The sequence below is a fragment of the Antennarius striatus genome, chromosome 1 (genome assembly GCF_040054535.1).
Source record: "Antennarius striatus isolate MH-2024 chromosome 1, ASM4005453v1, whole genome shotgun sequence".
Taxonomy (NCBI): Eukaryota; Metazoa; Chordata; class Actinopteri; order Lophiiformes; family Antennariidae; genus Antennarius; species Antennarius striatus.
This window is the reverse complement of record NC_090776.1, coordinates 22,941,935-22,967,397: the sequence shown is the minus strand read 5'-3', so window position 1 is coordinate 22,967,397 and position 25,463 is coordinate 22,941,935. Positions and strand designations below refer to the sequence as shown.

The 25,463-nt window shown below is 40.3% G+C and overlaps 1 protein-coding gene across 2 annotated transcripts; it reads right to left on the bottom strand.

The window, feature by feature from the left end:
* Window positions 1-550: 550 nt before the first annotated feature.
* mrvi1 (murine retrovirus integration site 1 homolog) lies at window positions 551-24,928 on the bottom strand. 2 transcript variants are annotated; one of them, XM_068316681.1, is made up of 29 exons: window positions 24,721-24,768; window positions 24,586-24,645; window positions 24,271-24,326; window positions 23,716-23,809; window positions 23,515-23,643; window positions 23,346-23,431; window positions 22,355-23,063; window positions 21,005-21,152; window positions 19,467-19,498; window positions 14,617-14,805; window positions 11,979-12,085; window positions 11,808-11,869; window positions 10,828-11,001; window positions 10,652-10,729; window positions 10,521-10,564; window positions 10,241-10,297; window positions 9,005-9,457; window positions 8,824-8,902; window positions 8,149-8,269; window positions 8,019-8,049; window positions 6,214-6,354; window positions 5,935-6,066; window positions 4,475-4,628; window positions 4,178-4,227; window positions 3,753-3,890; window positions 2,902-2,963; window positions 2,205-2,315; window positions 1,869-1,997; window positions 551-1,496 (listed from the first exon to the last, which is right to left on the bottom strand). In XM_068316681.1, the coding sequence occupies exons 1-29, from the start codon at window positions 24,751-24,753 to the stop codon at window positions 1,334-1,336; spliced, it is 3,822 nt and encodes a 1,273-aa protein (XP_068172782.1). In that variant the 5' UTR covers window positions 24,754-24,768; the 3' UTR covers window positions 551-1,333. The 2 variants fall into 2 exon arrangements, with proteins under 2 accessions (XP_068172782.1, XP_068172790.1); XM_068316689.1 differs by lacking the exons at window positions 551-1,496; window positions 1,869-1,997; window positions 2,205-2,315; ... (1 more) ...; window positions 3,753-3,890; window positions 4,178-4,227 and adding an exon at window positions 24,852-24,928 and having other exon boundaries at window positions 4,486-6,066; window positions 24,721-24,777.
* Between the last annotated feature and the right edge of the window lie 535 nt (window positions 24,929-25,463).

The following is a 25,463-nucleotide window of genomic DNA, read 5'->3' as shown; positions in this document are numbered from 1 at the left end:
TGACCCCACTTGAGGACAGAATTTAAGTTTTCAGTATTTACCTCAGGATTTCATTTTGACAGCAAACAAACTGCTGCTGATAAGAAACAAATAACAAACAGAGGATAATGTGTTGATGAAACCTGAGGCCAGCTCCCTCCCTTCTGTTTTCAGTTTTTATCCTTGCTAAGGTAATCGGCTTCGAGTTTAGCCCGATGCTTTGTATATAAACATGAGAGTGGTTTCAATATTCTCTTCTAAGTAATAGACAATCTCAGAAAACAGACCAGTATTACATAGTAACTTAAATCATTATGTTGTGATAGTTGTCATTATAAAGATATTTTATGGTATTACAAAACAAAAACATATTTATTAACTGAAACTTTTATTTTTAGGATATTATGCATTCATGGATTCATTACCCTACAGAAGACACAACTCATGTCCATATGTCAACATGTAAGAGTATGTTAGAAGACATAAGGCACTGTTTCATGTATAAGTCCACTCTGCTTTGACAGCAGATTAGTGGAATATAAAGATCACCTCAAAGGAAATGACAAAATAATTATTTCAAGCAACTTTATTTAAAGGTAAAAAATCTAAAGGAAGCAAACAACACAGGTCGGAACATGTACAACAACAAAGATAAAAACTAGCCTCGTATCATCGGGACAGTGCTCTCATACAACAAGAAAATCCATCAGTGCTCTGGAAACACAAACAAGAACCATTAACTGCAAAATATTGCAATTAAGGAACTACTTTGGAATGTGCAAATGTTTAAAGTCTTTAAATAGACATTGCAGAAATGCAACAACAAATGAAAACATTCCTCTGTTTCCTATGTTTTAAATATGTCTTCATCTCTCACAGGGATCATAATCTACAGGACCTGAGAGATTCAACAGTGGAGTGGACATAAATAGACACATTTTCCATTGTGGCACTTAATAGAGTTCAATATTTGTTCACAAAGTGTACACAAACCAGAACCATCATATTTGCATCAAAAACAACAACATATATATATATATATATATATATATATATATATATATAAAATTTTATTTTATTTTTTAAAACTTTTCTTGTAGTTACATGCAAAAATAATGGTTCTGGTAGAGATATATGCATGTCATCACACTTTATAATTGGTCCCTAATTGGTTCCTAATAAATATGTTTTTTTTCCTGCTGCAGCAAACAATCTATCAGTATTCCAAACTAAATTTGCAGCGTCATCAGTAAATCCTCCCAAATGTCTTTGTCCGACAGAACGGCTGCCATCTCTGTTATTCTGCCGTGGGGTTCTTTGGTTCTTCTGCAGTTAGTCCACAATCCTCACCTGCTTACGTTTCCTCACGTCTTTGGTAATAATCAGTGAAGAAAGTAAAAATGCTGATAAACAGACACATCACCACGAAGAGCGTCAAGGCGACCCAGAGAATTCGCCGACTCACAGAGATCTTGGGAGAAAACCTGTTTAGGAGAATCAAGAGCTCCTCCATCCTCCTGCAGACGTAAAGACATCTTAGCGGAAGATCTGACATGTTTGATGCTTCCACAACTTTATACATCTATTAACATGAAATGATAAGCTTTAAATATTAAACGTGATGAAATATACTGTATAGTGTGGCAGCTTAAGCGACACACTGTATTGAAATCATCAAGATATTCTTCATACTGAACTGGAAAAATTATTTCTACAAGTACAGAACAGTGAGATGAATTACAGATTTGTCGTAATCATGACTGTAAGATTGGAGCTTAGGGATGTCTGGAAATAATGAATTAGAAGTATTAGAAGAGCACTAAGGCTCCGATTGGAAACATGGTGACGTTAGTGCTGTCTAAGAACAACCTGTAAGACATTCAGTTTACCTGCTTGTGTTTATTTTCTTTCCGCTCTCTTCATCCTTGACTTTTGATTCTGATAATGTCTCGCCTGCGTTTTCCTCCTCACGCTTCACCTCCTGGAAACCTTTACTTTGTTTCAGTCCCTCCTGGTAGCTGCGTTTGATATGTTAAATTTTATAAACAGTCAGGCTGTAATGAAGAATTTTCGACGTACTTGACATTAAATTCATGAGTTGATTCACGTTTGCAGCAATGTAGGTGGTTTTCCCAATAAATGCGGTGATTTTGTAATAAAAACAACATTGCTCATCATACATTGTGTATTTTTGCGTAATTAAGGACCAAGGGAGAAGGCCTCACCCTTTATTGTAAGCCTCCTCCTCGATCTTTGCTCTGATCTCGGCTCTGATCTCCTCTAAGTTGACTGAGGGCTTGGCTGGCTCGCTTTCCTGCTCCTGCACACTCTTTCCACTGCATTGTTTCAGGTGGGAAAGAACATTCAGCCTTGGGCACCAGCACATCATCCTATTGTGTTTTAATAGACAAGCTGCATCCCTGGCTGAGCGGTGCTGAGCATTACAGACACCACCACAGACATGTGAGCACCCACAGAATAAATGAAAATGGCACTTTGCACATTTGTTATTGCTATTCTCAGCTCCCCGTGGAACATCCAGCTCAGACACTCGAGAGCTCACTTTATGACCAGGATATGATCCGAGCCTTGTGTCTGGACTTTGTTAAACTATGCACAAATGTTTTGGTTACAGTCTGTGACAGTACATCCATCAACTGCAGCAAGGTTTGATCATTTTTTATGCTTTCAGGGTTATTTTCATCTGTCTGTGGTGATTTTTTTTCTCCTGTAGGACACATCCTGAAGGTCACACAAACATGTCAAAGGCCTCACAGCAGGTCAAGCGCTTGATAACTTCAGGCTTATCTAGGCTCACTGCTTCAAGGATTGTGTAGCAACCTTGGGAATAAAGCTACAGCATGTGCGTGTCCTTCACATGTTGTGTGTCACGCAAAATTTGATTTAGTGCACCAAACATACCATTCTGAAGATGGTGATGAAGCCTCTGTGGGAGCGTTGCTTTTCACATCATTTGCTTCACACTGAAAAAGAGTTTTCACACAATTTTGATGCATTTGCTTGAGGGAATGTACAATATCACAATGAGAAAGGCTGGCCTTTCAAATCCATACTGGCTGATCGAGAACAGCCCCCACTCTTTTGGAGAAGGGGCTACTGCATTTCATTTTGAAAGACTATAGGTCAGCTACATTAGCCCATGCTACTGTTAGCCACATCCTCTGTGTGAGGGGGCGTGTGACAGGTGAGGTAGGCGTTGACAGATGGAGCTCATTAGCATTTAAAGGTACAGGCACAGAAACAGCAGAGCCCCTTTGAGCAACTTTTAAACAGCTGAAATTCAGGACCACAGGTCAGTTTGGGGCAAGACGTTTGGAATACTTTGTAGTTGGATGACTGACATCTGTGTGACATTGACTAAACAGAGTATAATATTAGATCTTTAAGAACACGCATTTCCCCAAAAATACAGAATAACTTTCATGTTTATCATGGATTAGTTGTTAAAACGTAACCTTTCTTGGAAATAAAATATAAAATCTCAGGTATACTTGAGAAAATGCACTCAGTTACTTGGTAGCACTGAAAATTAGATATGACCTCAAGTATAATCTACTACTACCAGTAAATACTAAGACAGTATACAACTTTACTAAACTCTATTGATCAATTTTGAAACAATCCAACTTCTAACAAGTTCCTAACCCACGGTGCACAATGTTCATTCAACAGTCAGACTTAGGAAATTCATCAATTTATAAAAGCTTTATTTGTCACATGCCATGATATCCTGGCTGGACAGGAAGACCTACCAGGACAGGAAGAGCAGCACCAGCATTGGGTCCCGTGCTGGGAGCAAGTCCTGGGCTTGTGGCTGGAGTCTGACCTGGGATGTTCAGGAGGTTAAACTTAGGCACAACTGCTACGCTGACCCTACGCCTGGGTAGAGCCTGGAGAGGAGACACGACAGGAAATACACAGGAACAGAAAATGAAAGTGGGTTTTAGATTTGTCCTTGTAAAGGCATAGCTGTTGGTATCCAGCTATTTACTGCTTTACAGTTCTATTGTGTGAAAATCAGAATCAGGATTAGGAGTGTTCGTTGCTAAGTACGATTAAATGCTCTGGATTAGATGTTCTGGTGCAGAAAATTAATCAACAAGTTATCAAAAGGCTCTTAATCGATTACGGAAAATATTTCAACAGTAATATATTTCAGCATTACTCTAAAACATACCTTTCCAAGGGTGAGGGACATGGATCTTGATGGCCGTGGAACTCCATCATCTTCATAAAGACAAGGAAGCACAAAATAGAACAATATGTAATCACTGGAAACACTGATGTCTGGGATTCCTCCTGAAGCAGCAGTGATGCTAAAATGAGGTATATGCTTTATTTTTGGATAAATAAAGTACATAATAATTCCCATGTAAAAATATTAAACTCTTCGGGGAGAAATGTGATGTCATGTTGGCTGGTCATCCTGGCTTTCCTGTGTTTGATGTAAATGTGGCCACAGGTTCAGTCTTACCTCCAGTGTCTAGTGAGCCTCCATAAGAGCGATTAGAGTTCTGGTTGGCCAGCTTCTTGAACTCCATCAGCTCTGCATGGTCCTTCTCATACGTCCTCTTTAGATTTTCCACATATTGCATCATGACTTCTGTAGCCTTGTTCATACGTTTTTCCTGTTGCACAAAGAAAAATCAGTCAGTATAAGTTTGCAGTGGAGCGTCAACAAATGGCTCTTTGTGGTCGTATCTGCAAAACAATTCTTAAAGCAAAAAAAAAAAAAAAACTCCAAACAAACCAAAAAACCCCAGAACCAGAACTGATTCAATAAACAAAATAATTATCCATTCAGCTGAGCAATTTTATTTTTAAGACATTGACAATATCCTTTCTTTAACTGGAACGCATTACGATTTTATGGCAAACCAGCTACAAGACAATGTTTGGTCATTTCTCTGGGGTTCATCCATCCATCCATCCATCCATCCATCCATCCATCCATCCATCCATCCATCCATCCATCTTCCACCGCTTATCCGTAGTTGGGGTTGCGGGGGCAGCAGCTTCAACAGGGAGCCCCAAACTTCCCTTTCCGCGGCCACATCCACCAGCTCTGACTGGAGGATCCCAAGGCGTTCCCAGGCCAGTGTTGAGATAGAATCCCTCCACCTGGTCCTGGGTCTGCCCCGAGGTCTCATCCCCGCCACTTCACACTCGGCTGCAAACCGGACCAGTGAGTGCTGCAGGTCACAGGCCCACTTTGTTTCCTTCTCAATCCGACTCTTCCCACCCCTGCGGGTGGTGGGTCCACAGGGGTGGGAAGAGTCCACGGTGCCTTTTCTTGCTGAGCCCGGCCAGGCCCCGTGGCAGCCCTCCGTCCTGACGGGCCCTCCGTCCTGACGGGCCCTCCGTCGATCCAACCTTCATTGACTAATTTGATTCTTGAATACAATATCCAGTGCAAAAGGCACAGAAGTTACAATAGGTCCTAAATCATCCTTTTTCTTTATGGTATATGTAACAATGACACCAAATCTTATCACAGAGAAATTATTAATTGCAAGTAAATGCAAACTGTGTGACACAGTTAAACATTATAATTATATGGCTGACAGGTAAAGTTGTTGTCACGAAAAGGGGGTGGAACTGCCCCTTCTAGAATTGTCACTAATAAAAGAGCAACAGTACGAAGATAACACAAGAAAGTGATGACTCTTCAGTTTTATAAATAGCTAAATGTCCTATTATATTGTAAAAGCAGTAAAGCTGCTCTTTAACTGGTGTTTGCTTTGGGTGGCAGGTCGGCCAGAACATCAGATAATAATCACCATCAACTTTAAAATGGCACCAAGTAGACATTCCAGAAGGCTGAGAGACATCCTGAAGGAGACGGTATATTCTAAACAATGCAGCAATCTCTCTGTCCACTGAACGCTATCCTATATGTTGTGTTTCTGGTGGTGTGTGTTTATATAACAGAACCTGTCGAACTGCCCCGACGATCTCAGCTCTGCTGGAGAGTCGTGTTGCCAGACGGTGCAGCACGGCCACCGTCTCTACAAGCCGCTGATAGGCCTCACGCTGCTCCAGGTTCTGCCATTGAGGTGAAGTCATCTGCATAGAGCACAATAATATCTCATTTGAGGAAGAAAAAAGACGTCCCCATTCAATTTTAGGCTAAATATTTATTGTTGGACACTTACAAGTTCCATTAAGCAGACAAATGTGCAGCAAAGAGGTGGCATTAATTTAAGATCTGACCTTCAGCGCTGCTTTAAACTCCTCTAATTCTTTCTCGGTGTCCTCCTCGGTCAGGTTCCTCTCTCTCTCTGCCTGTTTGAGTCGCATCTCGAGGGTGTAGTTGTCATTACGAAACGCCAGCGACAGCTGAATGAAGGCATTCTATGGGGAGGAAGTTAACATGCAGCATTCAGTGCATTCAATTTAGCAGTACTATAAAAAAAAAAAACCACGTAGAAAGCACAGAACATGCACACATACACAAATGTGTATCTGTGTGGTTGATAACATGAATATCTGTTTTTGCTGTAAACACGAGAGGGAAAAAACTCACACATCCCTGAGATCAGCATGTGGTATAAGCTGCGAGTTTGACATTTAACCTTTGTGTTTCTGACTTGATCAAAGCCAGTCTACAAAGTTTTCCACGCCTGGGAGGAAATATATGACCTTTGATTGTCCTGATGCAGATGCATCCCTGAGGGAGCAGCAACAGGGGCTAAAGCACGAGCCTGAGCGTCACTGATGTTTGCATGACCTACGCAGGAAATCACTCAAGGCCTCTTTGGTACGAACAGGAACAAAAAACACAGTTTTGTGACAAAATCCCACCAAATCCAGGCAGGCATATTTTATGGGAGTGCAATTAACTACTTTGGTAATAAAACAGGTTGCTATAAACACTGAGTAATACAAGGAAAATGTCCAGAGTGAGTGGAACACAACATCTGGCTGCACCAACAAACAGTGTTTTGAACACAGTGGCGTGCTAAAGTAAATCTAACTGTTGGTGGTCAATTTTATGACCAACTTGTTAGATAAAAACACACAAATTTATTGACACTGAGTGAGAAATTGGGTAGAAATTAGAATAATAAACTGAATAATGTGGGAAGCGCAACACAACAAGGAATTTTAAAAAATTATTATATTTGCTATCTACAGTAATTGTGCTTAAACAGTTGCGAAATAAATTATTCTGTTTTCCATTGAGTTTCTCATAAACCACCGTCTTCTACCAATAAAGGAATAGCTTGGCAATCTGACAGAGGGGTGATCTCTCTGCACAGTACAGAGGAGGTTGCTGCCAGCAGGAACCAGGTTACCATAACAAGAGGAAACAGCTCGCTTCCAGAAAACAACCTACTAACACGTGTAAAGGTAAGTTATTAACACATTATATTTCACACAATCAATCTGTTCAAATATTAAAAATTATATAATGATAAATGACAAGTTGTTTTAAAGGGCTGTTATTAACATGTTAGAATTTACTCATTATGGCATAATCTCACTTTTATTCTTAAACTTCCTTACATTTTAAATGTAAAATTTTATACAGTTAGATTTAAAAGCACTAGTAGGCAGATGTGGTTTACTAAAACACAGCCAGTTTCTTGGTTTCCTTTCTGACAAGTTAATTTTTCTGCTTCATATTTACAATCATGAGCGCCATATTGAAACATCTCGGGTTATTTAAGGTCGTGCTTCATTCAGACAGTTGTAATCCACGTTTCCTGTCTCACGTTGTCACTCACCTACCCGCTCGTTTCAGACTTCCTGCTTCCCATGTGTTCCCCCCGCCACTGCGATTGTCTACCCCTCCTCGATTGTTATCTACCTACGTCATGCTATCCCATTACATCTTGCCTATGTTCCCCTGCCTTTCTGTGCCAGGTCAGGTGCAGCTCCAAGTTTCTCATGCCAGCCCTGCTCTGGTGTTTAGCAGCAAGTTCACTTCAGTTTTCACTCCTGTCTGTTTGATATTAAGGTGATTTTATATGTTTAATTTTGGCAGAAATAATTTTGAACAAGTTGATACCAACCTCAACTTCTTTTTCGGAAAGTGGGGGTGCACTGAAATGAAATCAAAGGAGAATGGTTTATATGGTAAGACATGTTCAAACAAAGTAGGCAGTAAAAGTAAACTAAAACAGCAGTGGGGTTTTCACACACCAGCCTGGCAGACCGCGGTGGAGTTTGAGTTTTCTTAGCATCACATCTGAAATGTTGGGCGTGGCGTCGGACTTCTCTCTCACCTCCTCACTACTGGCTGGATGAGTTGAGGTTCGAGGACCTTAAAGATAAAGTGATGTATAAATCCAGCATGGACAGATTTTGTTTCCTGAGAACTTTCAAAGGCTGAAGTGAAATAAAATTCATATTAAATCACACATCTTTATGTGGACGTGTGACTTTTCCTTACTAGAAAATGTAATTTACTACACATGAAGTACTTGTTTGGCAGAAAGTAGTTTTTTTTTTAAGGTCTGCAAAGTTTTAAAGAGACTTGAATATGGCTCAGGTCTAAGTGTGATCTCCACAGCTCAATTCTGTCAAACAAAAAACATTTCGTCTTTTCATGTTGCATGAAAACATCTTTGTCTCGAAAGCTTTAGCTGTCATGCCATCTGCTGATGAAAAATGAAAACAGCATATTTTCCTGCTGTTACATTGCCAGAACATGGGGTGGCATAGAAGGGGAAAAAAAGACCAAATCATCATCCTTTTCTGATTGGATCAGATTTTCTCTGAGGTTCAGGAAGTGCACACCCTTGGCAGTGGTGCTGAGAGCACTTCTGATGGTACTTTCTGTCTTATAGGGTGAAGAGGAAAAACAAGGACTATTACATTTTTCCTGCTCAGCTGCTTCGCTCAAATCGGGTAACTTTGATCCCAACATGCTTTGGTTACGCATTAGCTTGTGATCCTGTAAACACAAAAGCCCACACATAAGAACAAACACTCCCTTGTTGTAATGGTTTGCAGAAGCATTTGACTGCTGCTGTAACACCTCAAACTGCTGCATTACCTCTTTGAGTTTAGACAATTTAAGCACACTCCCTGGTTGGGTGGAGAGGTCTTTGTACCCTGAGGACTTGAAGACATCCCTGGGCTTGTCTAAGAAGACATCCTCTGATGTAGGAGGGAAACTTGGGGCTCCATTTCTAGAATTATGGCTGCCTACAGTATCCCAGGAAACAGCCCTCATCAGTGGAGGGAACGCTCCAATTGTCTTGATCTCTGCAGTACAGGGGGCCTGTTGAGTCGGGGTCCTGGGAACAGGCTTGGCCACCCCCGTGGCCGGGGCCTGGTTAGTGTTTCGGCCTGGACCGGCTGCTTCGTCCCCTTTGTTGACTGCTGGAGGACTCTTAGGACCAGCTGGATCATAATTCTCCTTCTGAACAGCAAAACGGGGTGTTAGAGTTCCTGATGACACTTTCCTCTTCTCATTGGGCTTCCAGTCCACCAACAGCCGGTTCCCCTGAAAAATCAAGACAATTATTTCGCATTGTAAATAAGGACATTCCTTTAACCATTCAATCCTTTTATAAACTAATAAAAATCACATATAAACTCCGAGGTCTAGTACGATTTGAGTCTGTTAAAGCAAGAACAAATGTAAGGCAAAGGTGTGTGTCTGTCCTAGGAGTGAAACTCTGGAATGATTTGGAAGATGAATTTAAGTTGATAAAAATTCTGTCTAAATTCAAGAAAGAAATTAAATATGAGTTCATTGACGGTTAGAAATGTAAAGTTGCTGAGGTGAAGTCATTGGATAGTGGTCGATAATTAAATTTATGTGAATGTTGTTAAAAAAAAAAAGAATGTTGATGTTGTTGTTGTGATTAAGTTGTGTTAATCAGGGTGGGCTTATATAAGCAATTTTCTTCAGCCTAGTCCCTTTTTGGTTATTATAAATACAATTGAAATATGTTTTGTTTTTAAAATGTGAAAAATATGAATAACCAAAATAAATTCCATTCATTCATTCATTATTCAAATGGTTAGCTTCACTGTTTTTTCAGGTACTTTGAACTCTTTGACTAATTAAAATTTAGATTAAAAAGTTCTGGGAAAATATTTAAAGGCCCCAAAAAGGCCAGCATGAGTTAAAAACAAAACTTAAAGTCACTTAAAACTCTTGTTTTTTCCACATTCCTTTGCATTCTTTGCGTTTTTTGTCAGCGTTGTCCACAGTTTGCATTAAAAGATAACAAGAACATGCCAATAACAAAAAATGCAGATTGAGATTTGATCTTCTGACCTCCTGATCCTGAGCCATTGAGTCACGATGTTCTCGAGCTGAAGGAACCTCTAGATGCTACAAGACATTAGAATATATTTTATTTTGATAATAAGTAATATGGCTGAACAAATACCGAAGGACTGATTCAATCAATAGTAGGCAGGGCTGATTTTTGATTATTAAGGAGAGGTAGTTTTAAAATTTTAATACGTTGAGTCAAGCGCAAAGCTTTTAAAAACACATGAAACAACAACATCTTCAAAAGTAAATAGCTCATTAATCATGACAATTTCTTTACCTGGCCAATCGACTGTGTGCTGACGTGACTTGGCTCTGTGGGTCCTGCAGCAGAAACAGGAAATAGTTTTTACATTTGTCAACAAATAGACATAAATAGTTTGAGGTGCTGGTGAGACTGAAGCACAGCACCAGGTTGAGGAGCGACACTCAGTGAGCTGCTTCTGGATGAGTTTGGTGACGATGATGGAGTTGGAGTTGGAGAAAGACCTGTGTGTTCAAAGAATGAAACCTGATTCAGTCTCTGTGACTTCTGATTCGTTTTAAACAGCTTACAAAGCATCCTGGTGGGCGGTAGGTTTAGTAACCTGTGGGTGACTCGGTTAGGCTGCCCGTGGAGCGGCGACCGCGGCGTGTCAGGAAGCGGTCGCTGACCATCTTGGCCTTTTCAAGCAGCTCCAGGTTCTTCTGTCGATCCTCGTCAGAGAGCTGCAGCTCTGGCAGCTTATCTTTCACCAGGTCGATCACGTTACCTGTGCTGTCTGAGGAAGATGTAACACAAATGTACACACAGGAGGGCAAACAAATAGTCAATTCTAGGTTTGTTTGCCTGCTTTACGCAAAATAATCAAGTTACAAGGTTGTAAAATGAAAATTGTAGAAGATCTTTTGAGGTGATTATACACAAGAAGTCAACAAAGTCAGTGTGAACCTTTGGACTGGAGTCAATTTAAGACGGTAATCAAGTGGGATTACTTTAAGGAGCAGAATAAGTACCAGATGGGTAGGGGCCAATAAATCACCTGGTGAGGGTCGGCCGAGCAGAAGATGTTTTTAACTCCATCTCTACTCAGCAAAGAGCTGAAACGTAATCAAAGCAGTGAAGGCATCTGAAGCATTTGGGAGAACTCACAGACAAATTCCTCTCACTGGACACTGATGACCAAATTTAGTTGAAACGTAGTGAAGCTTCACATTAAATTACACAGCATGTGAGCATAATTTTAGAAAAGTCATTTGTTTCTCAACATGAGATGAAAGCAGTTTTAAATGTGCAGTTTGACAAAGGAGTTCACAGAGCCACAGCTTTCCACTTAAACCAGCTCTAAACAACTCAGACGCGTCAGTGGGTTCGTTGCGGGAGAAGTAGGCAGAGCTAATGATAACATTAAAATAGTTCTCATAGTGTTGTGGTGATATTTAGACCGTTAAAAATGTAACAAGTGTATGTGTGTGTGTGTGTGTGTGTGTGTGTGTGTGTGTGTGTGTGTGTGTGTGTGTGTGTGTGTGTGTGTGTGTGTGTGTGTGTGTGTGTGTGTGTGTGTGTGTGTGTGCAGGATTTACCCACCAACTGTGGTGATAGGTCCTCCCGGCAAGTTTCTGGCCAGGCGACTTCTAGGACTGTGTGGCCTGAGAGAGAAAAAGGTCATAATTTAATTTTTTATTTTTTAAAGTCATGATTCAGGCATTCATCTCTGTTACAGTCAAAAAGAACAGAAAAGTGTGTGAGAGACGGTACCTGGTCTGCTCCAGGGGACGTCCATCCTGATGAATGATACTGGCCTGCTGTGGGTAAATGATCGTGGGGGCTGTCATGATGACAGCTCGACTTTCACCTGGAGTAGCCTGCAAAAAACCCAAAAATGATCAAAAAAGGCTCAAGACTGACTGGCATTGGTAATAAATATATTTAGTTTACATTTAAAGATATCCTATGCGGAATTGTTATAAAAATCAAAGTCATCCCAAAAACAGAATGTAGCAAAGTAGTTCTGTTAATTAACTCGCTTAAATTAGTTATGGACAGTGAACTGGTGTCAAAATCATCAGAATCCGACACCATCTGCCTGAATTTTTGTCATTTAGCTTTTTTATCTGTGTTCTTTTTTATTATTTGGTTGTGTTTATTTATATACTTTTGCGTTAAATGGTGTACTTCCAATGTACTTTTCTCAATGTCTCCTCATGTTTTTTTCTCATTAATTATTTTCCTTGTGGTTTTTCTTTAGTCATGTGGCTTTTGGACTCTGCATTTGCTTTCTGGATTTTGCTTTTTTTGAAATTTTTGTTTGGATGCTTGTTTTAGATATTCATTTCTTTTGAAGTTTAATAATAATAATAATAATAATAATAATAATAATAATAATAATAATAATAATAATAATAATAATAATAATAATAATAATAATAATAATAACCAGTACTTTAATTGTCCCTCTTGGGGAAACTCTTTTAACACTCCACACTTCACATGTACATACATATGTGCTAATTAGACACACAGGGGTTACAGGTTACAGGCCCCTGAACACAGCACGCACTAGGGGCCTGTAGGCATGCAATTAGTATAGAGAGGGTCGCGCCCCAATGAGCATCTTGTAGGGGGGACGGCGCCTTGCTCAAGGGCGCCTCGGCAGTGGCTGGGAGGTGAGCCGACGCCTCCCACCATCAGCTCACACTCCGAAAGATGTGAGTTTGTTTGGTTTGTCATTACATTACTGAGCAGAACCTCCCTGTCCATGCTCTTTTATCTCATCTGCATTTGGCAGCTGCAGGTAAACTCTGTGGACCCCTATGGAGTAATAGAAAGGGTTTATAATGACTAACAGTGAAGCATACTCCAAAAACAAATGTGCATCAGATGCTTCTGACTCCAAACAGAGAACCTGGTTTCCTTCATGCCCTTAAGAACGATCAGCTTCAGGACAGTAAATCATGACCTTGTCCGCCTATCGGAGCAGTTCCATTATGCAACCTTTAAAATACCTATCTGGATGCTGCAGTAAATTACTGCTTTGGTTGAATATAGTATGAGGATGATGATGGACCACGAGACTCTAACTTCACTGATTGTCTGTTAAGGGAGGCACCTGTGGCCTGACATGGTCAACCGCTACTGTGAGTGGTTTTCAGCTTCAATCCCTCCACTCTGTCAGGTTCAAGTTTGTAAGTATCAGTTGTTTGTTAGAAACTGGAGATGAGAAAGTTACTGAATATCTTCAGGGGAAAAATAACAAGTTTTAACAACTCAAACAAATGAAACAAAAGTGACCATGACAGATCTGTACATCACAATACAACAGAATTATAAAATGGTCTTTCGTAATGTTGGGGACTCACTGGAAACACATTCAAAGAAAAATCAAAGAAGTAAAATAAAATGCAAATGTAAAAATCAAAGAAAGGAAAACTGAAAAATCCTGACGTCTAGTTAAATTTTTATGTTAAATATTAAAATCAGATCCAAAATCCAAGAATGTATGTTTCATTACACTAGAAATAAATGAAGGTTGTGTATCCAGCCACAAAACACATTTTTCAGCTACATCTAAAGGCCTGTTCTGGTGATGAGCTATCAGTCAGAAAAATCCCAAATCCTAACCCAACCATAAAAGCTAAGTAAGTAGGCACAAACTGAAATCAAATTCTAATTCCCCATGAGCTCCTCTCAAGGGTTTTGCACTGCACTAGAATCTTGCTAAAAGTATTTCCTTTGTTGGTAATGCTGCAGACTCGGTGAGGATGGTAGATACTTTTATGGTGTTGGCATACGGCCCAAGGATTAGATTATACATGGTCATTATTCTGCAAAGAAGTTTTATCTCCGTTTTAATGAGATACAGCAGCAGCAGCAGAAGCTCTCCGAGATGTCAAACAGTCTGATGTTTAACACTTTGCCTTCTGTGGGAGGTTTGGTTTCATTTTCAGGATGTTCACACTTTACAGGGCCAGTCCATACAAATGGTTTGAGTTTCTAGTCATACTTGACTTACTAGTCTGTGAGATCCCTGTTTTCTTTTCCTCCTCATGCATTCACAGATGCTACAAGAAATGATTTGATCTCATAGAAATCTCCCAAATATCAAGCAACATTTTTTAGATCTCATTTTTATTCCCTATTAAGGAAATGAATGGAATTGTACTATATATAAAGCAACACATTCTATGGAGAACCACTGAGCCATAAAAGTAAAATATGGTAAGTACAGAGCGAAAACCTTTTATGGAACACTGTCCTCTCATATTCAACGTAGGATGCAAAAGATTTTACTGCAAAACTGAGAGCATCCTTTTGAAGGTAAAGATCTTAGTGTTTGAAACCACACATCAGTCACAACACAGGAATGGATTCCATTCTAAGAGGAGTGTACACTTACTGTACTTGGAGAACTGGAGGAGCTGTCCACATCCTCAGGGGAGTCTTCCTCTTCCTCAGGTAGTGTGGGCATGGTGGGATGAAGGGAGGCACAAGAACGGATGTGGGGTAAAATAAAAGGTGTCTTAGCAGCAACGGTTGTGTCAAAGGACTTCTTGGCGTTCTGGTCACTTTGTTTAGGAGGCGACACCTGCAGCAAGTGACGAGCAAGATCAGAGAACTGGATGTATGAAAACACAAAAAGAATGAGTTCACAGAGCTGCAATTAGATGAGGAAATGTTAAGAGGAACGTCTGACATGTTTTCATTATCATTACATTTTTCTGTGAGAATAACGAGCCACACATGAAGGAGAGTTTTCTGAACCCACAGCTAAAAATGGTAGAGGAAGAATAAATAAACCCTCACCATACACAACGATCCAAATATAACGGCAGCACTGGAGCAGAATTATGAAGTTTCCGAACAGATTTACCGGTACATCAGAAACAAAATCCAGCACGAGAAAATAAATTATCTGGAGTACATTTAAATACAGTAAGGTTAGAAGGTAGTTTTAGTGATGCATTCAATCAGTCATCACTTAAATAAGGCCCTGTTGGTGAGACTATGATATTCAGGGTAATTATGTTTTATCTACACAAACATGTTCATGAATGTTTACTCCCGTGATTTAGCCGTGATACCCAGCAGAGGGAAACACGAAACACTGAATGTTAATTCTCAGTTTAACAACATGATAAAAACAAAAAACAAAAAACCCCAACAACATAAAATGACTGGGTTTATGAAGCAATGGTTCAGCATGTTTTTCTTTCCACACTTTGACTTTCATCAGACAGTTACTGTTCTGACCGGAAGCAGACTGACTGGGATGCTATAAAACTTTTGGAGTGATTTGCTCTCACAGGCTGAAGTCAATGAGCTCCTGGGGGACAAACTAAAACAAACAGATGGCCTGGCAGCTCGTCGTAACACACATACAGGAGTGGTGTGTGTGGAACCTGCATTAAAAAAAATCATCATGAGAAATTGTTATCCTGCATTTCTTAGAGGATCACAAGGAAAACGATCAGATTGCATTCAGACAGAATGTTTTATTCACCAGATTTCTGTGAGTTCCAGTGAGGCTTTGGGGTGTTTAAGTTAATAATGTGAACGTGAGCAATGAGCATCTGCGTTAGCAGAGCGTTTAGTTTGATAAACTTATTCTCCTGTTGGGCAAAGCTGTTCAAAACGAATACAAAACATAATTTTGGTAATGACTCATCTGCTGAGTCTGATTTTGATAGATTACTGAGCAACAAGTCTATAAAAGAAGATAATGACCAGGCAAAGTTAAGTTACTATAGTTAAAAGTCGTTTCTGCAGCGTTTCATGGCTCATTTAAGATGAAAACCCCATATTTAATCAAATAAAGAAAGCGTACAACATGTGTGAACTACCATGAACTCTCATTTGTTCCCTTTTTAGCAGCAAATTCTTGGAATTCATATAAATCTAGATGTAGACAAAATGTACCCATGTTAGGGAGTGCAGTGTGTTCAGGGTCTGCACAAACTGTTGTCAGGGGTTAGCACATACTTAATGCTAATGATTTTGTTTGGTCTCTCCAAAAATAGAAGCATTTACATATGCATGACCTGCACCAATGAGACTTCATCTTTACTCCCAGTGTTTGTAGTCACATGAAGCCGCTGATGGAGGATGTGAAGTGAAAAGCAATGATGAATTATTAGTTACTTCAGAGGTAAGCCCCACAGCGCCAGAAAATACGGAGTTCTGTTCAGTATCACTACAAACATGACGAACTCCAGGGAACAAATACGGACAGAAAGGCCGTGAGTCACCAAGGAGGAAATGGGTTGTTTAACTGATGCCGGGGATATTTCCTGATTATAAGAATACTGTCATTCCGGATTAAAGTTGCTTCTCTTTTTCAGCCTTCAGCAGGATTGAATAGCATTCAGATATTTTAAGACAATTTTATTGCAATGCTGCTCAGTGACCATCTAAGAAAAATAATCTCTTGCTGGTGAGGGGGGAAAGAACGTATGTTTTCAGCTGAATCACATATTAAGTGTAATTTTCATAATTTGAGGTGTTTTATTGTTCACCTGCTGTTAAATATCAAATCAGAGCACAAGAAATCAACTGAAGTGTGCAAATGGAACGATTAGAGTCACAAGTTACTTCAATCATGGAGACTTTGGAGGAAAAAAAAACCCTTTCCACGAATTATATAATTTTTTATATACATTTTTGCTGTAATTGTTCAATTTCTCTCAAAATATCCCAAATAGAATGATTAAGACAGAATAAACTGAACTTGAAAAGTGAATCAAACAAAGATGCAAACCTGCCCTGAAGAAGACTTGATGCTGCAGATAGTCTCCACTGCAGACCATGAGACTGAGATTAGTGTGCAGAATAATTGAATCGCTGTGATTATTTCCTGTGAGACGGAACACACAAGTCTGAACACAAAGAGCCCCTGCACCACCACCACCACCACCACCACCACACAAAACTTGTTGGAACGGAACACAATCCTGTGTTTGTCCACAAGAGCCTTCAGAAATAGCTTCTCAGTGCAGCCAGACCACAATGTCTTCTTCGTCAGATGGAGATGAAGGAAACAGCACCCTCCTCCCCTCCTCTGTTACATAAGTACGCTCACTCTTGCCATATTAGTTTAAAATTTGGTGGTGTGAAGCCCAGAGTAGTGGGCCAGGAGAGGAAGTGGTTGCTACGCAAACTAACAATATAAGAGGACACAGGAAGTGTGAGGAAGAAAAAAAATAAGTGGACAGAGACAGAAAATGAAACAACAGATAGATCCACTGCAGGAATGCATGACCACACAACAAATGAAGAGGACAGATGACAGAGGTGGTTCACTTCCACATGAAAAAACAGCCAAACCAACATCTGCAAACTGAAAACTGTCCAAAGAAGCCCCCCCTCCTAAAAAAACACCTTCATGAAAAGTTTTGACACAGCATCAGAGAAGCTAAACGACAGAACTTAACCTCCAGCAGCTACAGAGTGTGTCCAGCTAAACACATCAACCCCGAGAAACCCCACAGCCCATCAGCTGAACCTCTCCACACGCAGCACACACATTACCTGAGCCCACCACTAGCGCTGTAGAGAAACACACACACTCGTGTTGATCCCTCCAAGTCAGACTGACTTCAAACAGCCACACTGTCAGGCTCAGCCTTTCCTCCAGAAAACTCTTCTGTCCACAGGGTTTCTCCTGCCTGCTCCCATCCCCTCAGTTCCCTGTCTTTTTTCAGCAACAGCCTCTCTTTCACTCCTGGGAGCTTTGACCATTTAAGGAGAAGGGCTCTGTACGCCGGTTCAGGCTGCTGTGGCCTTGTGTGTGTGTGTGTGTGTGTGTGTGTGTGTGTGTGTGTGTGTGTGTGTGTGTGTGTGTGTGTGTGTGTGTGTGTGTGTGTGTGTGTGTGTGTGTGTGTGTGTGTGTGTGTGAGGGTGTACTCACAAATCATCCCTAAACTAAAACCTGAATAATATCGGAAAGGCATGTTTTCCTTTTTCTGCGAGGTTTGTCGTGGTGGGGGGAGACGAGACTAGTGTGTGTTCTGTATGTTGTTATTCAAGGACATGTTTGCATGAGCATGAAGTATAGTGTCCATCTGAGGAGTGTTTATTCTGTGGCCTAAGAGGGGGCTGTGTTTCCACTTTGGAGCTCTTGAAAGTCACTGTTGCTTGTTGCCCTGCATTGTCAAACTTTGCACCGTTTGTGTTGCTTCTCAGCGGTGACAGATTGAGGTTTGCGGATCTGAGATTGTCCTGAATGTTGTGATAAAAGAACACTTTGTTTGAAGGAGCACAGCTGATGATCACAGCGAATCACAGCATCCCAGTTTGAATTAAAGCACAGTAATATGTAACACAGTTTTACGGATTTAACAAGTAAACAGTCTTTGCAAAAAAAGTCAGATATTTTTATTCAATTGATCTCTACTGAATATTTTGCGGAACTCATTGGGTAGGAGTTAGGTCTAATAATGAGTTTATTGGTTGTTTTATTTTGTATGGACGATGCCATGCAGAGAATATTTTGAACTGTCCAATGAATATTTTTAAACAGTAAGCCCAGTTCTTTAAAGCCATCTATTTATAAATACCAAATAAACATTTATTGTATTAAACAGTTTAAAATACACTTTTTATAGTTGTAAACTGATATGTCTATAATAATATTTACACACACACACACACACACACACACACACATATATATATATATATATATATATATATATATATATATATATATATTTATTTATTTATATATTATATATTATATGTGTGTGTGTGTGTGTGTGTGTGTGTGTGTGTGTGTGTGTGTGTGTATGTGTGTGTGCATGTGTGTGTGCATGTGTGTGTGTGTGTGTGTGTGTGTGTGAGAGAGTGTAATGCAAAATGGTTTAAAAACAGATATATTGATTGAGAAATAACTTGAAATAAAATGAAATAAGATGTGCAATCGAAACACAGTACTCTACAAACCCCTTACTTAATATTAAAATAATTAAATTTACTATTAGGTATTATTTTGAACAGTAAGTAGTGACAACCTGAATAAATATAACAGATTAAAAAGTACAACGCTCCCTTAGGCATTACTGTGGAATTGCATTCAAATTAAGCCGCAGTTAATTTTAAGGTTGTCCAACTTTAAAGATAAAATTTACAAGATGTCTGTTGTAAAAAAGCCACAACATAAAAACTACACACAACACAGCAGGTGAGTTGCTTTGCCTCTCAATACGAAAGTTAATTTCTATTTAGCTGCAGTAGAACAGGAGGGAGGCTTACCTTTCTGCAGCTGCCTTGGTCTCTGCCACCTGCTGGAAACAGAGACGGGGAGCCAATGAAGACAGTCGATTTGCATTTAATAGGAAAGCATGAAAACATCCAAACAAGAAAAAAAAAGGAGAGTGGGTCAGAGAGAAACAGAGAGTAGATAAAGTTTGGAGTAATCAGCTTTGCTGTCCTGTGAAGCTGTTGCTGCAGCATAAAATTCATGTGATTGGTAGAACTACTATAAATGTAGTTTCAGGAAGTATGATTTCCCAGCCCCCAACTCTAACTGTATAACCCGGGGCAACAATAACCTGGCAACCATTTTGAGTAAAGGATATGTTTGATCCAGTGGTTTGAAAAAACTCTGAGCCCCCATCAAGGACTGTTGTCCCTGCTTTCTGTCCCCTCGGGAAAAGATTATTTAACAGAAAACAAAGCATCACCCTGTCTGTGTATTGTTATAAACAGCAATGTAAAATATTAAAACCTGAGAGATTTTATTCATTTGTGAAGTTTTAGTGGTAAAGTTATTTAATATCTCCTATTAATGTTTACTGGTGCAAAGTACATAAGAGAGGACCATAAAAAGCTTTAAAAGCCTTTGTGGATGCATGCAGAGAATGCCATTATTGTCCAGATGGAAACAGAAACACACAACCCAGAGCGCACGAAAGTGTGGCTGTAGCAGCACAGACTTACACTTAAAAACTCAACATTTATCATCAATGACAGATTCCAGCAATCAATCACTGCTGAAGCTGCAAGCAACAACCTGTTAGCTAACCTGGGTCTGTCTTTTTTTTCATTACATAATACAATTTCCTAACGTGGGAGTTTTCCAGATGCTGTGATGTGGCGTTTGAACGATGTAACCATAAACTACTGTATCTGTAGCTTCATTCTCACTGTACAGTCATGCAATACAAGTGGTTTAATGTTGTTGATGAGGGTCATGTATACAAAGAAACACATTTGTTAAACTTTTAAATTCACATTAGCTGACTCACAGCTTCTCCAACTAGCGGAACTGGTGTCAACGTTAGATTCTATTCACATTTTTTGCTCACCATTTGTTGCGTGAAGCAGCTAAAAGCCTGCAGTGTATACGTCATGATGGTATCTTTAAATAACCACTTGAGAACATTTGAGACATAAATTCTGAGTTGCTGAACTACAGGCACTGAGATCAGAAAACAGCTACTTACAAAAGCACTGGCTTAACTCAACCTATTCAAAAACATGTTGAATGAACTATTAACTATTTTAAGTTTTGTTAATTAAAATGGGATTTAGCTGGAACGACTGTGTTTACATAAGAAAACGATTGTGACCTCCTCGGTTTCCACCATGGCTCCCTTTGATAGATAACATACACGCTCACAGAGCCACTCTCTCTTCTCTGCACCAGTTGAGTGCTATGTAAATATCTGCTTTATTTTCAGACACCCCCAGGGAATACCATTAAAAAGGAAGTTGCTTTGTCTCATCCGAGTCTCACAGTGTGCAAAATAACAATGATAGCACTCCATATTTATGTAACGCCATTATACCTTCCCACAGACGATGTGGATACTGACTGACTTCAGGGATTACAGGACGTGGAGGAGGACTCTCTGTTCTCTCTCCAGGCTCCACATCAGGCGTCTTGCAGAACGCAGTATCTGGTCCAGCACTGACTGTTAGACCGAGTACTGGAGTCTTTCACAAGAGAAGTTAACACAAGAGATCAACCTCATGCTTCATGTGAATTTAAATAAAATTAAAACAGGGTTACAGCTCGAATATTTCATTGGTAATGATTTCACACCATGACAACACAAAATACACTCATGGGCCTTCGTTCAATCATTGGTCGCCCAAAGGTGTCATCGGTGCCCTCTAAATGGTGATGACATGGTTACCTCCAACAGGAAAAAGATTATTTTGATTGATTGATTGATTGATTGATTGACGAACTAGCCACCTTTTAATGAAGAGTAACACATATCTGTTACATTAAAAGGGCCCCTATGGAGGGTTAAATTATTGAATAGGAGTCGTGTAAACTTGGTGGTTCTCTTAGTCCAATGCCTTACTATGTTGCTGGACCATAGTGTCGATTTTTTAATAGAGTTGGACTCAAACACTACAGGTGGTATAAATAGAAGATCTCAACCCCTCCTGTGGTTCCCCAAGTTCCTGTGAAGCTTAAAGGTCAGAGGCCCCAGCTAACTTCACAATTAAGTAAAAGACATATAAGCTTTGGGTCATGACCAAAGTGACAATATCCCGGACATAAGCGGGAAGTCTGGGCAATTCCGATCAGACTGTTGCCTCCTGCTTATCTGGCCTGGCCCCAGATAAGCGGGTGAAGATGGATGGATGGATGGATGGATGGATGGATGGACGGATGGATGGACGGATGGATGGATGGATGGATGGATGGATGGATATGGAGTCAAATCAAATGCCTCATAGTATAATGGCAAATGATTCATTCATCCATACATACATCTGGAGCCTATCCTTGCTGTGATTCAGGGGACACTCTGGGTTGCTACGCCAGTGCACCGCAGAGCCACACAGACAAACACACACACACACGCACGCCTACGGGCCTACGGGCAATTTGTAACAGCCAATTAACCTGAAGTGCATGTTTTTGACACAGGGAGAACATTCAAACTCCGCACAAAGTGGGACTCAAACCGGGAACCGCCTTGCTGTGCGGCCACAATGCTAACCACTGCGCCATCTTACTGCCCGATTTTTAAACGATATATTTTTATAATTTGCTTTTGTAAATTAAAGTAAATTAAAACGTAATCAATCAAATTAACAACATAATGCGATCTGTTAACATAGTTAAAGAACTGTTTCACAAGTTTTCCAGTAAGTCGACACTGATTTTTTACACTAACCTGACTTGGAGTTTGTCCTGTAATTCTGGCCTCCAAACGGTTGAGCTGTTGTTCTGTGTCGGCCGCCCGGTCCAGAGCGTCCCCCACCCACTGGGTGAGGCTCTCCATCCTCACTGTCACATGGCTCACCCTCTGCTCGCTGTCTCTCACTAGCTCAGCGGTCTCCAGAGCGTTGATCACCATTCCCTCCATCTTTCTGAGGGTGGCCAGAAGTCCGTCTGTGGTAAGCTGAAGCTGGCCTTGGTACACCCCCGAGGTTACTCCACCTCCACACTCTGTTTCCACTGCTGCATCCCTGTGGTCCTTCTCCGCTGCTGTGTCTGGTTCTCCTCTCTCAGTGTTGGTTTCCCTGTCAATATGTTGAACTCCACTGCTGTGTTTTTGCTCAATGACACTTTCCTGTGCAGATTTTAGAGAGGCTTGCAGGTGGAGGACCTGCGCCCTCATATCACTGATGGTCTGCTCTGCTTTCTGGAGCTTTGCTTGTGTCTCACAGAACTCTGATTGGACTTCTTTTGCCCGGACTTTAGCTCCTTCTCTGCTGTGGACTTTCCACCAGTTCACCACAGCCAGCTTCTTGGCCTCGTGGATCTGAGCCTGGCCCCCAGTTTGGCTTGGCTTTTGCTCCTTTGGCTCCCAGGTTCTCCAGCGCTCCTCCTTCTCCTCTTTCTCCTCCCACACACACTCGTGCAGCTCGAGCTCCTGCAGCCTGAAACCACCTCATCTTTGTAAACATCTCCTTAACACACTGTTATGTCTGTTGTTACCAGGGGGTACTAAAACTGCACTTAACCCTGATACAGTCTAAGACAATGAAGATAGCAACTCACGGGGTTTGTGTAATGGAGATGTCCATAAACACACCATCACAACTAGACACCCCTTTTACAGTATTAGCTGGAGGAAGCTTCTCAGAATACACACTAACATCAACTACATCCAGACTTTTACCTTAACAGGACAAAGCGAGGTAAAAAAGAAAATCACATACACATTGACAAGCTGCTGCTTGATGGTTTGCTGCTGTCGCTGAGGAAAAGGCCTCTCCACTGGTTTTGCAGGAGCAGGGTCAGAAGGCTGCACAACAGAAGTGACATCAGATTTAGACACACATATATATCTATATGCATGGCATTGTCCTCTGTCTACCCTCTCCTCACCCTCTCAGGATACTTATTTTGCAGCTGATGAGCTATTTCTGCAGATTTGATCCTGTGGATGATGGTGTGAATGTCATCTGTGTGTGTGTGCAGGGCTGGAAGGCTGATGTCATCCAGAGCTCTGTGATGCTACAAACAGTGAGAAGGTAAAACAGAACACCAGAACCATGATGAGAACTAACGGATGGCGAGACCTCCTACCTGTTGCATGTCCTGCATCTCGCTCTGCAGAGAGCGGTGGTTTGGAGGGTCCAGGCTGTAGAGACTGTGAGAACCGATGCACTGCCTGTCATACCTGCCATAGAATACACACAGAAAACTGATCATTATACCAAAAGGGGAATTCAAATTTACTGATCATAATATTTTTATCACTTCAAGTCCTGTTATTTTTTACAGTTAAAAAGCAACAACTGATAAATATGATGGCATCAAAATACGGATTTAACAGATCAGAAGCATTCTTTTATCTTTCATTAACAAGTTGACTTGTCAACAACCCTAATATCCACCAGTGAAAACTAAATGGTTATGAGTCAGCCATACTGATTACAAGTCTCCCAGGACCTCACCATGTTTTTATGATGTCACCCTAGCGATAGTTTCTATTTTTGGACCCAAGATATTTATGAAAGAAAATCTGCCTGATCAAACTAAAACTGTATTTTTTATTTTTATTCTTAGGGATGTATTGAAACAACAGTAACAACATTACATACATTAAACTATATTATTATAATTATTATGACTTATTACCTCAAAAGAACTTGATGTGAATGTTCCTGTAACCTCATCAGCTCTGACTGGAGACCCTGTACGACCACAACAGAGAAATATTTTAACATCATTAATAAAATTTAAAATCTAAAGATAATTGCTGTGCTCACTATGTATTCTACTACAAGTCTGAACCACTTATTGATTATTACAATCATTATTACAATATCTGTTCATCTAGTCACCTTGATTCTTCATACTTTCCGTGATTAAATGCACTCACATTAATCTATGTATCATGACAGGTCATGAATGTTTTTTCAAACGTCAAACTGTTTACTCTGTTCTCTGTACCTCAATCATGTTGTGATTCTCCACATGGGAACTCTTCATATTATCCAGAAGAAGGTCTTTCTGCAAAGAAACTTTTTAAAGTTAATTTAAAATTACAAAAAGATTTAGTGAGCTTTTTATTTCAAATGAGCTGACCTTTGCGATCTCCTTGTCTCTCAGCATCATCATAACCACAGTTTCCTCAAGTTCAGCCTGTGAACATTTAAACGTATTTCTTGTAGTTTCAGCAGAGACAAATAGAAATGGACTTACTGGTCCGTTCCTACCCTCAGCTCAACAGTGACCTTTCTCAGCTTGTTGACATTGTCTTCACAACATATCTTCTCAAATGTGAGTTTTTCATTCTGTGTGGAGACAATTTTATTTCATGGAATAACTTCATCTTTAGTTTTCTGGAGGACCTGTGTTTTTTTTTAGATTTAAATTACCTTGTCTTCAAGCCTCCTAATGTGAACCTTCAGACAATCCACCTCATTGTTCTGGAGAAAAAGGATTTGGATGCAAATACTCACCAATAAAATACATCAGACGTAAAGGTTAGCTTGACTTTGTGATACCAGTTTGGTGCAGGTGGTCAGGGAGCGACTGGCTCTCTCCTGGGCCTCTTTAAGCATCCGGCGGGTTTCCTCCAGTTCTTCTGTCAGGGATCTGGTTCTCACTGCAGATCGCTGAGCACTGCGTAATCCAAGGCAACCAAGAAATGAGCAAGAATGGGAATTAACATGAGTTAACTGAATGATGTGGGCTGAAACTCGTTACCCGAAGTGATGAAATGAGTTTATCCGTAAAGAAAATCTGCGTGGATAAAAGAAACAGGAATGCTAAGGAACCTGAAGCACTGTCTAAAACCAGGCTTTATAAAAAAAATCATCAGTTAT